The sequence below is a fragment of the Triticum aestivum genome, chromosome 3A (assembly GCF_018294505.1).
Source record: "Triticum aestivum cultivar Chinese Spring chromosome 3A, IWGSC CS RefSeq v2.1, whole genome shotgun sequence".
In the NCBI taxonomy this organism is placed as follows: Eukaryota; Viridiplantae; Streptophyta; class Magnoliopsida; order Poales; family Poaceae; genus Triticum; species Triticum aestivum.
The window spans coordinates 658,866,450-658,879,536 of NC_057800.1; the positions used below are offsets into that span (position 1 = coordinate 658,866,450).

Sequence of the window (13,087 nt, forward strand, 5' to 3'; positions counted from 1 at the left end):
CCAATATACTTCTATCGACCTTGCCAGCCTTCTCATCTACCAAGTATCTAGGGTAATTCTGCTCCAGTGGCTGTTCCCCTTATTACAGAAGCACTCAGTCTCGGGTTTGGGTTCAACCTTGGGTTTCTTCACTAGAGCAGCAGCTGAATTGCCGTTTCATGAAGTATCCCTTCTTGCCCTTGCCCTTCTTGAAACTAGTGGTCTCACTGACCATCAACAATTGATGCTCCTTCTAGATTTCTACGTTCGTGGTGTCAAACATCGCGAATATCTCAAGGATCATCATATATGTCCTTGATATATTATAGTTCATCACGAAGCTCTAGCAGCTTGGTGGTAATGACTTCGGAGAAACATCACTATCTCATCTGGAAGATCAACTCCCACTTGATTCAAGTGATTGTTGTACTCAGACAATCTGAGCACAAGCTCAACAATTGAGCTTCTCTCCTTAGTTTGCAGGCTAAGAAAATTGTCGGAGGTCTCATACCCCTTGACGTGGGCACAAGCCTGAAATCCCAATTTCAGCCCTCAAAACATCTCATATGTTTCGCGATGTTTCAAAAATATCTTTGGTGCCTCAACTCTAAACCGTTTAACTGAACTATCACGTAGTTATCAAAATGTGTATGTCAGATGTTCGCAACATCCACAAACAACGTTCGAGATTCAGCACACTGAGCGGTGCATTAAGGACATAAGCCTTCTGAGAAGCAATGAGGGCAATCCTCAGTTTATGGACCTAGTCCGCATAATTGCTACTATCAACTTTCAACTAATTTTTTCTCTAGGAACATATCTAAACAGTAGAACTATAGCGTGAGCTACGACATAATTTGCAAAATCCTTTTGACTATGTTCAGGATAATTAAATTCATCTTATGAACTCCCACTTAGATAGACATCCCTCTAGTCATCTAAGTGATTACATGATCCGAGTCAACTAGCCCGTGTCCGATCATCACGTGAGACGGACTAGTTAACGTCGGTGAACATCTTCATGTTGATCATATCTACTATACGACTCATGCTCGACCTTTCGGTCTCCGTGTTCCGAGGCCATGTCTGTACATGCTAGGCTCGTCAAGTTAACCCTAAGTGTATTGCATGTGTAAATCTGTCTTACACCCGTTGTATGTGAACGTAAGGATCTATCACACCCGATCATCACGTGGTGCTTCGAAACGACGAACTGTAGCAACGGTGCACAGTTAGGGGAGAACACTTCTTGAAATTTTAATGAGGGATCATCTTATTTACTACCGTCGTTCTAAGCAAATAAGATGTATAAACATGATAAACATCATATGCAATCAAATAATAATGACACGATATGGCCAATATCATATAGCTCCTTTGATCTCCATCTTGGGGCTCCATGATCATCTATTACAAGAACATGATCAATCTCATACATTACATATATCATTCATCACATCCTTTTGGCCATATCACATCACATAGCATACCCTGCAAAAACAAGTTAGACGTCCTCTAATTGTTGTTTGCATGTTTTAGGTGGTTGCTATGGGTTTCTAGCAAGAACGTTTCTTACCTACGCAAAACCACAACGTGATATGCCAATTGCTATTTACCCTTCATAAGGACCCTTTTCATCGAATCCGATCCGACTAAAGTAGGAGAGACAGACACCCGCTAGCCACCTTATGCAACTAGTGTATGTTTGTCGGTGAAACCGGTCTCACGTAAGAGTACGTGTAAGGTCGGTCCGGGCCGCTTCATCCTACAATACCGTCGAAACAAGATTGGACTAGTAACGGCAAGCATATTGAACAAAATCAACGCCCACAACTACTTTGTGTTCTACTCGTGCAAAGAATCTACGCAATAGACCTAGCTCTGATACCACTTTGGGGAACGTAGCAGAAATTCAAAATTTTCCTACGTGTCACCAAGATCTATCTATGGAGAGACCAGCAACGAGGGAAGGAGAGTGCATCTACATACCCTTGTAGATCGCTAAGCGGAAGCGTTCAAGTGAACGGGGTTGATGAAGTCATACTCGTCGTGATTCAAATCACCGATGATCCTAGTGCCGAACGGACGGCACCTCCGCGTTCAACACACGTACAGCCCGGTGACGTCTCCCATGCCTTGATCCAGCAAGGAGAGAGGGAGAGGTTGAGGAAGACTCCATCCCACAGCAGCACAACGGCGTGGTGGTGGTGGAGGAGCGTGGCAATCCTGCAGGGCTTCGCCAAGCACCACAGAAGAGGAGAAGGACTTGGGAGAGGAGAGGGCTGCACCAAAGGCAAAAGGTGTGTTTGAGAGGCCCTCCTACCCCACTATATATAGGGATCCCAAGGGGGGGTGCGCCAGCCCCTAGGAGATCCAATCTCCAAGGGGCGGCGGCCAGGGGAGGAGTCCTCCCCCCCCCAAGGCACCTAGGAGGTGCCTTCCCCTGATGGGACTCTTCCTTTAGGGTTTCCCCTTCACCCTAGGCGCATGGGCCCTAGGGGAAGTGGCACCCCAGCCCACTTTGGGCTGGATCCCTTCTCACTTCAGCCCATGGGACCCTCCGGGATAGGTGGCCCCACCCGGTGGGCCCCCGGGACCCTTCCGGTGGTCCCGGTACAATACCGATGACCCCGAAACTTGTCCCAATGGCCGAAATAGGACTTCCTATATATAAATCTTTACCTCCGGACCATTTCGGAACTCGTCGTGACGTCCGGGATCTCATCCGGGACTCCGAACAACATTCGGTAACCACATACAAGCTTCCTTTATAACCCTAGCGTCATCGAACCTTAAGTGTGTAGACCCTACGGGTTCGGGAGACATGCAGACATGACCGAGACGTTCTCCGGTCAATAACCAACAGCGGGATCTGGATACCCATGATGGCTCCCACATGTTCCACGATGATCTCATCGGATGAACCACGATGTCAAGGACTTCATCAATCCCGTATACAATTCCCTTTGTCTATCGGTATGTTACTTGCCCGAGATTCGATCGTCGGTATCCAATACCTTGTTCAATCTCGTTACCGGCAAGTCTCTTTACTCGTTCCGTAACACATCATCCTGTGATCAACTCCTTGGTCACATTGCGCATACGATGATGTCCTACCGAGTGGGCCCAGAGATACCTCTCCGCTTACACGGAGTGACAAATCCCAGTCTCGATTCGTGCCAACCCAACAGACACTTTCAGAGATACCTGTAATGCACATTTATAGTCACCCAGTTACGTTGTGACGTTTGATACACCCAAAGCATTCCTACGGTATCCGGGAGTTGCACAATCTCATGGTCTAAGGAAATGATACTTGACATTAGAAAAGCTTTAGCATACGAACTACACGATCTTTGTGCTAGGCTTAGGATTAAGTCTTGTCCATCACATCATTCTCCTAATGATGTGATCCCGTTATCAACGACATCCAATGTCCATGGTTAGGAAACCGTAACCATCTATTGATCAACGAGCTAATCAACTAGAGGCTTACTAGGGACATGGTATTGTCTATGTATCCACACATGTATCTGAGTTTCCTATCAATACAATTATAGCATGGATAATAAACGATTATCATGAACAAGGAAATATAATAATAACTAATTTATTATTGCCTATAGGGCATATTTCCAACAGTATGTGGCGTCTTCATTCTAGAAAAAAGTATGGCCTGATCTGGAGAGTCAAGAAAGGAAAAAATGTGAACCAATATGTGGTTGAATGGTTAGAAGGACAGTGCTATCCCTAGCCCAACATGGCTCAAGTCCTAGACTTGACGTTGGTGTTCGCATATTTCTGGATGTATTTTAGTCTTTTCGGCGATGTGCGTTCAGTGAAAAAAGACATTCTCGTCGATTACGAAAGTATCAGTGGCGACTTCGTCAATCTCAATATACGTGTCGACTCAGTTTCTCGAAAATGCTCATAAGAATAGGATGTGCATGCGTGTGTTCGTAAGGATAAGCAGTTAAGCACTGACAGAGGACCCCAGTGGGCAACGGGTGGCGGCTGTCATACCTTGATTGGGTGCAAAAAAAATTAATACCAATGCATAATGTGTGACGACTGGGTAGGCTGGCTACATTCGCTGGCGAATGTCGCTAGGATAGATGGGCCACGGTGCCACGCAGACGCATGCCCATGAACCAACTTCATAAATCAATCGCCCCTAACCCAAGACGCACGAAGCCATCCAGTCAGCGACGCACACCGCACATGCATGCAGCAGCAACCCTAGCTAGCGCGTCGGTGGCTGGCTAAGACGAGGCGACGGCCATGGGTTGGACGTCAAGCACGCGTGATGGACGGCTGATTTAGATTGTTTTTCTAGTTAAATATGTTTACATTTTGGGAAATACTTATCATCAACCGGTGGATAACTGGGCGGCGTCGTCCGTCACCTTCCCTGCATGACACGTGTCCCGCATAACATCATTCAATAAACCTGCTTTTGCAACAGGAGCTATGCTTCCGAAACATGTGCAATGTTGCAATACTCTATGACGGGTCTACGTTTTACAACACAACCTCTCTTGTGAATTTTTTCCGCAACAAGAACTCAGTTGCAAAAAAAATTACAACAAAACCTTAGTTGCAAAAAAATTGATGTTGCAAAAAAAAACCGCAACAAGACCTGTGTTGCAGAATTAAGTCCGAAAAAGACATGCGTTGTAAAAATAATTCCGCAACAAGACCCGTGTTACAAAAATAATTCTGCAACAAGACCTGTGTTACAGAATGAAGGCACGTTCGGTCGTATGACGCGGTAAATCCGACGGCTCGCGACCCGGCTGATCTTTTAAAAAGATCGGCCGGCGGACGCGTAGCACGCCCCTTACATTTTCATTGCATTTGGTTATTATGTTGAGGATCACATGAAAACATTTATATTCATTTTTCCTGTGACTATTATGTTTTTTTTGTGAAAATTGACTATTATGATTTTGCATCATTTTTTTTTACTTAAGAGTTCACCACACCTTATTTTTCTTCCATCCTCCGCCTCTGGGGATAAGTGTGTGTATGTACGAGTGCCTGCGTCTGCAATGTGTTAAAAAAAAGTACTGTTAACCGGCGCTCACGCCCTCTTCCGCGCTGGGCCGGCCCATTTCTTTTCTGTTTACAAAACGCAAAAAAGTACAAGCTTGCTGTGATTTGAACCGAGGATCTCCTGTTCCGTTCCCGCTGCACTAACCACCTCACTTGCTACGTTTTGTTACATCTTTTTCTTTTTTTTCTTATTCCTTTGTTCTTTTTTTGGAACGGTTTTGTTTGGATTTTTTTCCTATTTGCTAAAAGTGCGAACTATTTTTCAAAGTTGTGTACTTTGTTTCAAAATTGATGATTTTGTTTTTCAAAAGTTGATGAACTTTTGTTTAAAATTTGATTTTTTTAAAAAAATTGATAAGATTTTAACAAAATTGTTGACGTTTTTTCTCAAATTCCATATACACTTTTTTTATTTACGAATTTTCTTAAAAATTATGAACATTTTTTTCCAAATTCGATGATTTTTTCCAAAATTCGTGATTTTTTAAGTTTATGATCTTTTTTCAAAATTGATGATTTTTTGAATTCATCATTTTTAATTTTTTTGCTTTAGTTCGTATTTTTGTCAAAAAGTCAACGGTTGACTATAGTCAACTGGTCAACGGCGACAAGTCAACATGCGATCGAGCAACCAAGGGGAACCGGTCAAGCGTTCGAGTGCTTGCATCTGTATGGGCTGGCCCACCAGTGTTGGCGCGTGACTTGGGCCATTTGGGACCAAGTGGAGGTGCACCTCCCTTTCCCACTTGGGAAGGAAGGGAAGGCCGAATTTGAGGGGGAATCCTCCCCCTCTTGGCCGACCAGGGTGAAGTGACTTTTTCTTCCCTTGTGGCGCCCCTCCTCTCCCCTCCAACCTATATATATACTATAGGATTTCACCCTTTGGACACACAAGTTTTGGTGCCTCCTCTAGTTTTTCTAGTTCTAAATCTAGTTGATCCTAGTTGACTAATTAGAGCTAAACTAATAATTTAATCCTCATAATTAGAAGTACCGTGTGGTTCTAATCTTCTCCCTCTAATTCTCCGGCGACGATTAGCTTTGGACGGCAAAGTGCTGCCGGATCGTGAAGGCTACACGCTTGCAACCAAGTATAGAGGTTGTGCTTTCGGTCTTTGGTTCGAGGGACTGTTCGTGGGCGGTTCGCGGGATTTTTCATCGACTCTTCGAGGGACTCCAAATACGATCTACACCGACACGTTCTTCTTTCGGTGCAACTCGGTGATGGTAACGATCGTGATCCCAACCTATTATGCATCTTCATATTGATTATGGGTGTGCATAGGCGTGATTTTTTTTGTTTTCTACTACATTTACCAACACCTTTCCCCGGCCACAAATCAACGTTTCTCGAGTCAAAAACAGTGCTTTCTTAAGGAGAGTCCCCTCCATGCCAATGACGAGGTCCAACAAGGATAGGCTTTTCAAGACCAGCACAACGAGAGGTACCATATAGAAGGTCTCTCTTTGATGACAATAGCATGCTCTTTGTCGCTCAAGACGATATCATCCATATCCATATATAAAACAAGATAGGATGGGGAGGAGGCGGTGTGACCCATTGGTGAGTGGAGGGGTGGAGGGGGGGGGTGTGGAGTTGTGTGAACTAGTGAAAAGTTATCTTGTTGGTCTGATGGTACATCTTCCCTTTTTGCGAAAAGGATCAAATCACAGAAGTATAAATCATCTCAAACATAATAAAAGTTACATCAAAATTGTGAGACCACTCAACGACCATTATTGTCGCTCCCTTACCGAAGCCGGTTTGACCTTATCTATGACAGCCGAGAAGTCTTTGTGCATGTGCCCCTATGGACCAGTGCCACATGACGAGAAACCCTAACCTAACCGCCTCAAGGAGACGACATGTAATCTACATCGAGCTCCATCAACTACGTCCAGATGGACGAACTCGAAGAGGACCGGAGCCTGGAAGACAAACTCGAAGAAGAAGAATCGTCATTTACCCAAGCGGCGCACCCGCGAGGGCTAAAATTTGTATCCTAAGCTACTAACCCGATCGGAGGCACCGGGATTCCCCTCCCGGCCACCGGCTGCTGGAGGCAGACAGAGGAGAGGCGAATCCACAAACTCGCCGGGAAAGTCTGAATGATAGAGGTTAGCCTACCCGCTTATGGTTAGGGAAGGAAAACTAAAGGAATAGTGATGTATTGATGTCACTAAGGACATCTCCAACGCTGACCCTAAACCGCCTGCATATGTTCGAACCACGCGGTCCGGACACCGGAAGCCATCTAACACGGGCTTGTATTGATCCACCGAGCGGTACGCACCATGTTTTTCCAACAAAGTGGAACCAAAACGTGGGGGAGAGGGGGAGGGGCTTTGCGGTAGTCCGCTCATCCGTCTGCCCAACCAAAGGGCACCACATGACTCTCTCTCAGTCTGAATGGTGGAAAGCCGTTGCTAATTTTGTTTGTTTGGCGAAAGATGAAGGCAAACATGGGGGTAGGTCAAGTAACGCCAAACACGTGTGACATCACTTTCCGCCATTCACATCTCACATCATGTTTGGCGGAAGCACTTGTTTCATTTTTTCAGGAATACTTTTTATTTTCTTCAAGTGATTTAGTACTAGCATATCAGCGCGGAAAGTGAAAAACATGACTATTTAGGATGGCGGAAGGTTCTCATTTCGTGCTTATTAGCACGTACAGTCCGGCTTGTTCAAATTTGTTTTGAAATGAATGGGGACAGGGTTAGATGGCTGGCTCGTATATCAGTAACCGGATACCGTCCCAAACTGATTTTCGGACAAATATTGTATCTGTTTGTGGGTTAACGTTGAAGATGCCCTAATGGTACACCTTTAACATGACATAGCAAACTGCTTGAAATGAGTCGGCGAGAAAATCCGAGATGGAAGTTCACTATAAAGATTTTCCTAATAAATAATCGACGAATAGGTTGGAAAATCTCCCCTAAAAAAAGAATAGGTTGGAAAAACACCTTCAACAGTACGAAACTCGGCCAAGGCGATCGAAACTCGAAAAAAGATGATGGAGAAAACACGCCTGGACCCACTGTCATAGGCCGCGAACACGACGGGCCGCGGGGGCGAAACCAACCAAACCCTCGGCCGTTCCATTCCATAAACCCGAGGAAGCCACCACACCCCTCGCCCCGCTTCCCCTCCGCAGCGCGGCCACCGTCTCCGCCAGAACCCTAGGGAAATCACGGGGAAGGCGCGGCGGAAGCAGCCGGCCTCCCTCGCCCGGGAAGATGACGGAGAACCACCGCTTCTGGGGTGCGTATCCTCCTCCCGAACCCCCCGATTTCGCCCCCGATCTGCTCGCGCGGTCCAATTCCGGTGCCCCCGTGCCGCTCGTGCATTTCGCCGCATCTGATCGGCGGGAGGTAATTCCGGCGGTGGCGGGTTCCGTCCACCGCTTGGGGGATCTACGCGGCCTGTTCCTGCCTAGGGTTCCTCGTTTCTGACCGATCCCTGTTTGTTTAAAGTAGCGCATTCATGTCCGTCAGGGACCCTACAGTCCATGTTTCGCATGTCCCTTATTCCGTTGGCTCACGAGTGCATACCGTGTGTTGGTCTAGGGAGAGTGCTGTGGCTACTCTGTCTTGATCTGGATGGAGCATTGTGGTTTCCTGCTTGTTGTTCCTTGGTCTGGGTTTGGTTTGTCTGAACAATAGTCTCATGGATATCTGGTTGGATGGTAGTACTTTCAGTAGTCATAACCTACATAGTAATGTGTTGTCAGCTTCGGTATATGTTGTGCTGTGACCTGCATTTCTTCTGAAGATGAGCATGCTCTGGTAATTGTTCGTGTAGCGCCGCCAATGCATTGTTTCTGTTCTGTGTGAAGAAATATCCCCATTCTGCTTGCCGTAATAATGTGCGGTGCATATTTCTCTGGGGCGCTTCAGAAAGCAACAGATATTTGTGTTTGCTAATTTCCCATATATTTGTTAAATGACTAATGGCTACTCTGCATGAATGATAACATTTTAGGAGTTGTCGTCAAGCCTGGAGAGACAGTGAAGTGTGACCCAGGAGATTCACATTATCACATTTCGACGGTGTGTTTTACACGCTTCATTTATAAGTGCCCTTCTAGCTTATTTGTAGGTGGATCAAGTTTGCTTACTCTTCAGGTATTTGCTTTTCTCGTTTACTACAGATAGCATTGGAGCCTGGCAAGGCAGAAGAGGATGTGCAAGTTTTTGTCAAAATTGACGATACAAGGATTATGCTTGGCACACTTTCAGTTGATAATCATCCTCATGTTTTAGCTGATCTGGTGTTCAAAGAGGAGTTTGAGCTGTTCCACTCCTCAATGACCAGCAACATCAGCTTTATGGGCTACAAATTTGATATTATCAAAAGATATCCTTCCACATTTCTTTCTTCAGTGTTTGCTAAGTAGCTTGAATATACATTTGTGTTCTTTAACTGTTTTCCTGTCTGTAGTCACATTTCACTCATGTACTAAACAAGGTAAATATTGTTTTTCATTTTAGTATTGGGCATCTATGATGTTTTCTTTGTACAGTTGATAACATGGCATAACGTCCGTATATCTGATGTTTCAGGTGCTGATTCTGATGAGGAGGTTCCATTGGCTATTCCACTAGACATCAATACAGACGGTATATTCTTTTCCTATGCATAACAGTTGTTGTTTAAGAGTTCTAGAATGAAAACATGCCGCATTGACCCTTGGCATGTTTGACATTATTTACTTTCAGGTTACAAAAACAATGAAGCTACACATGGTGCCAATAATCTTCTTATTGCACCAAGGCCTGCTGATGCTCCATCCTCTATACCAAAGGCTAAAGTTGAGGAAACAAATAGTCCTGGAAAGCAAAAGGGAGATGATAAGGTTTGTATCTTTGCTAAGAATAATCAGCCGTGGGTTATGATGGAACTGTTGTTTCCTGTATGATTTATTTTCTTGCTCTTGTTGTTCTGGATTGTGCAGGGAGAATGTTGGTAAATAAGTACAGTGAACATTCTAACATGTAACTGAAAATAGTTAACATGGACTATGCATTCATTTTGACAGCTTTTTTTCAAGTATATGATCAGTGTTTCCATGTGTGCACACAATACTTACTTTTATGCAACCTACCACATTCAATTCTAGTTGGATGACAGATCCACAAATAGTGGTTGTAGCAGCCCAATCAGTGGCCTAGGGAGTTGATACTTTGTTGGTTGTGAAACCTGACATGGATTTGGTAGGTGTGAAAACTAAAGTCCCCTGATACTGAATACGTTTGCAGGATAAGACTGGTATGCAGAATTCCAGTGATGGCCTTGATAATGAGAGTTCTGATCAAGATGTGGATTATCCTCGAAAGGTGCGAGATTGCTCAAAGAGACCTGTTATTTTGATGCCTTATCATTTCGTAAAATCCTGAAACTCTTTCTGTTTTGACATGTTTAGAGAACAAAGGACGATTATAATCCAATGGAAACACCTCTGAATACACCCCAGGGGAAGAGGGCAAAGATAGCAACACCAACTACGGGCAACAAAACTGGTGTGAAGTGATCTTTATTTTATACTCCCTCCGCCCCAAAATAACTGTCTCAAGCTTAGTACAACTTTGTACAAAGTTGAGACACTTATTTTGGGACGGAGGAAGTATTTATTTAATCTGCTGAACTTGCATTGTTCTTTTAAAGGCACAGGAATCTCACTGCTTTATGAATAACTTGTGTGCAGGCTATGTCCATGTCGCGACCCCTCATCCAGCAGCAAAACAGGCCCGTAAGCCAGGTGACCATGTCCACGTTGCGACCCCTCATCCGGCAGCAAAACAAGCTGGTAAGTCAGGTGACCATGTCCGCGTTGCGACCCCTCATCCGGCAGCAAAACAGGCTCGTAAGTCAGGTGACCATGTCCACGTCGCGACCCCTCATACGGCAGCAAAACAGGCTCATAAGTCAGGTGACCATGTCCACGTCGCGACCCCTCATCCAGCAGCAAAACAGGCTCGTAAGTCAGGTGACCACGTCCACGTCGCGACCCCTCATCCAGCAGCAAAACAGGCTCGTAAGTCAGGTGACCACGTCCACGTCGCGACCCCTCATCCAGCAGCAAAACATGCAAGGAAGACGCCTGAAAACAACGACGACAAGTCTAAGCAATCCGCTGGCCACGTCTGCAACTCATGCAACAGGCAAGATCTTGTTCCTTCTCTTTGAATCTGATCCCGTCTGGAGCAAATGCTGCTGTATCCTCGCTGACACACTTTCCTTCTTCAGGACTTTCAGCTCCTTGAAGGGTCTTGGAGATCATTCCAGGGCGAAGCATGGCGACGCCAAGTAAGGTGGCCTGAGATATACCGTGGACAGGCTCGAGTGAGGTGTTATCTTAGGGGGGATGCTGGTGAACTGAATTTGGGTATCCGAGGCAGAGATGATGTGTAAAGAGGTCGCTTCTTTGGGTATATCGCTCCCCACGCACGATCAGGATGTTCTCTCTTCTTTGACACCGTTTTAGAGCGGTGTTGGTGTGCTGTGCTATGCTACGAAATGCTGTTGATTGTGCCGGGATCCTGGAATCATGTGGTTAATTATTATGGCTGGGTACTACTGTCTTGTTGATAAACGTTGTTTTGTGCCGTATGCGTTTTTTCATGATTCTTCATGCTTGTAAGTTGACCCACATTAGCAGGGTCTGCAAAAGAAACATTACAGAGTAAACACCCTCCGGTGCTGTCAAAGAACAGGGGGGCGACTAGGCGCCCATCTTCAGATAGGGGCCAAACGCTGCTGACAGAGGTGGCGGAGCTGATAAACCCGGTAACAGAGCAATGTAACGTTCGGCTCTGGGACTGAAGTCAACACAACACAGAGATGCAAGTAGTCAAGTACTTCAGCGAACACACAGGCGTCCTCCCAGAAAATGATCTCCGGAGGTTGCACGGCTGATCCTGCTGAACCAACCTTCCGCTGCTGCCGCCGTTGAGACAATCTTCACGCAAAACCCTGAAGCTCAGCGTCACGTAGGGGGTACTCTTGTGGGACCGCTGAACGCCGGGAAACAAGATCAAAGGCGGGAGAGAAGGTGCGACCGCTCAGGATGCTTGCTTCACTATCACCAAGCACCTGACAGAGTTTGGGGGAAGAAACGAAAGTCCGAAAATCAGGCTGGTGCTGGTGCTGGTGCTGCCGTTCCAAGATGGGAAAGACCTTAGCTGCCGACCCCAGAACTGGCCGCCCCATCAATCACAACAAGACATGTCATTGTTGGGTCAAACCTTGTCTCCGAGGCATGCATGCAGCGGCGGCAGCAGCAAATACTTTTAAAAAACCACCATATTAAGGGACGCTAAAACAGAAAACCACCACCTTTCGTTTTTTTTTTCAAAAAACCACCACGTTTGAGCTGACAGTTTTCAAAAAACACTGATCGCACGGTTTGGCGCGTCTGAGTGAAAAACTGACCTGTTGGGCCCAATGTCAGGCGCCACGTGGACAGGGGGAGACAGCGCCCGTCACGCGCGCCGTTAGATGGCGTCGCACTGACCTAACGAGCCGGCCTGACCCAGCCTGACCCGTTCGTCCATTCCCCTCTCTCTCGGCCGCCTTCTTCTCTGTCCGCGGCGCGTTCTCCACCGCCTCCGCCGTCCATTTGTCGCCGCAGCGATGGTGTCCTGGAAGGACGGCGAAACTAGCAGCGAAGATTCTGTGTCCCCCCTCTTCAACTCACACGCGGACGAACCTACGTGAGTATCATTTCTCTTTGACTTAGGGTTAGGGTTTTCTTCGATTTGAGCTTAGTTTTAACGGATTTGAGTTGGGATTTGAGCACTGTTGCAACATTGTAGATCCCACAGACCATTGTTGACCCGGAGTGGTGCGGTATCGTTGCCGGAGGACCGATGTGCTGTCACAACCTTCCTGTTCATAGGGCTATTGTGTTCCAAGGAATCAACACTGGCCGTAGGTTTTATGGATGCGGTAATCAGGTTAGTGGCAGGTCCTCTCTTGTACATGTACATTATACAAATTCTTTTTTGATGCTCAGTGAACTGAATATAGGTTGATATGATTGTGAAT

General features: G+C 46.0%; 1 protein-coding gene across 1 annotated transcript; it reads left to right on the forward strand.

Moving 5' to 3' along the window:
* The first annotated feature begins 8,104 nt into the window (after positions 1 to 8,104).
* LOC123062996 (histone deacetylase HDT1) lies at positions 8,105 to 11,633 on the forward strand. Its single transcript, XM_044486697.1, has 10 exons — positions 8,105 to 8,302; positions 9,023 to 9,090; positions 9,192 to 9,397; positions 9,486 to 9,508; positions 9,604 to 9,660; positions 9,760 to 9,896; positions 10,300 to 10,377; positions 10,464 to 10,560; positions 10,746 to 11,202; positions 11,288 to 11,633. Exons 1-10 carry the CDS (start codon positions 8,278 to 8,280, stop codon positions 11,349 to 11,351), a joined length of 1,212 nt encoding a protein of 403 aa, XP_044342632.1. The 5' UTR covers positions 8,105 to 8,277; the 3' UTR covers positions 11,352 to 11,633.
* Positions 11,634 to 13,087: the final 1,454 nt, after the last annotated feature.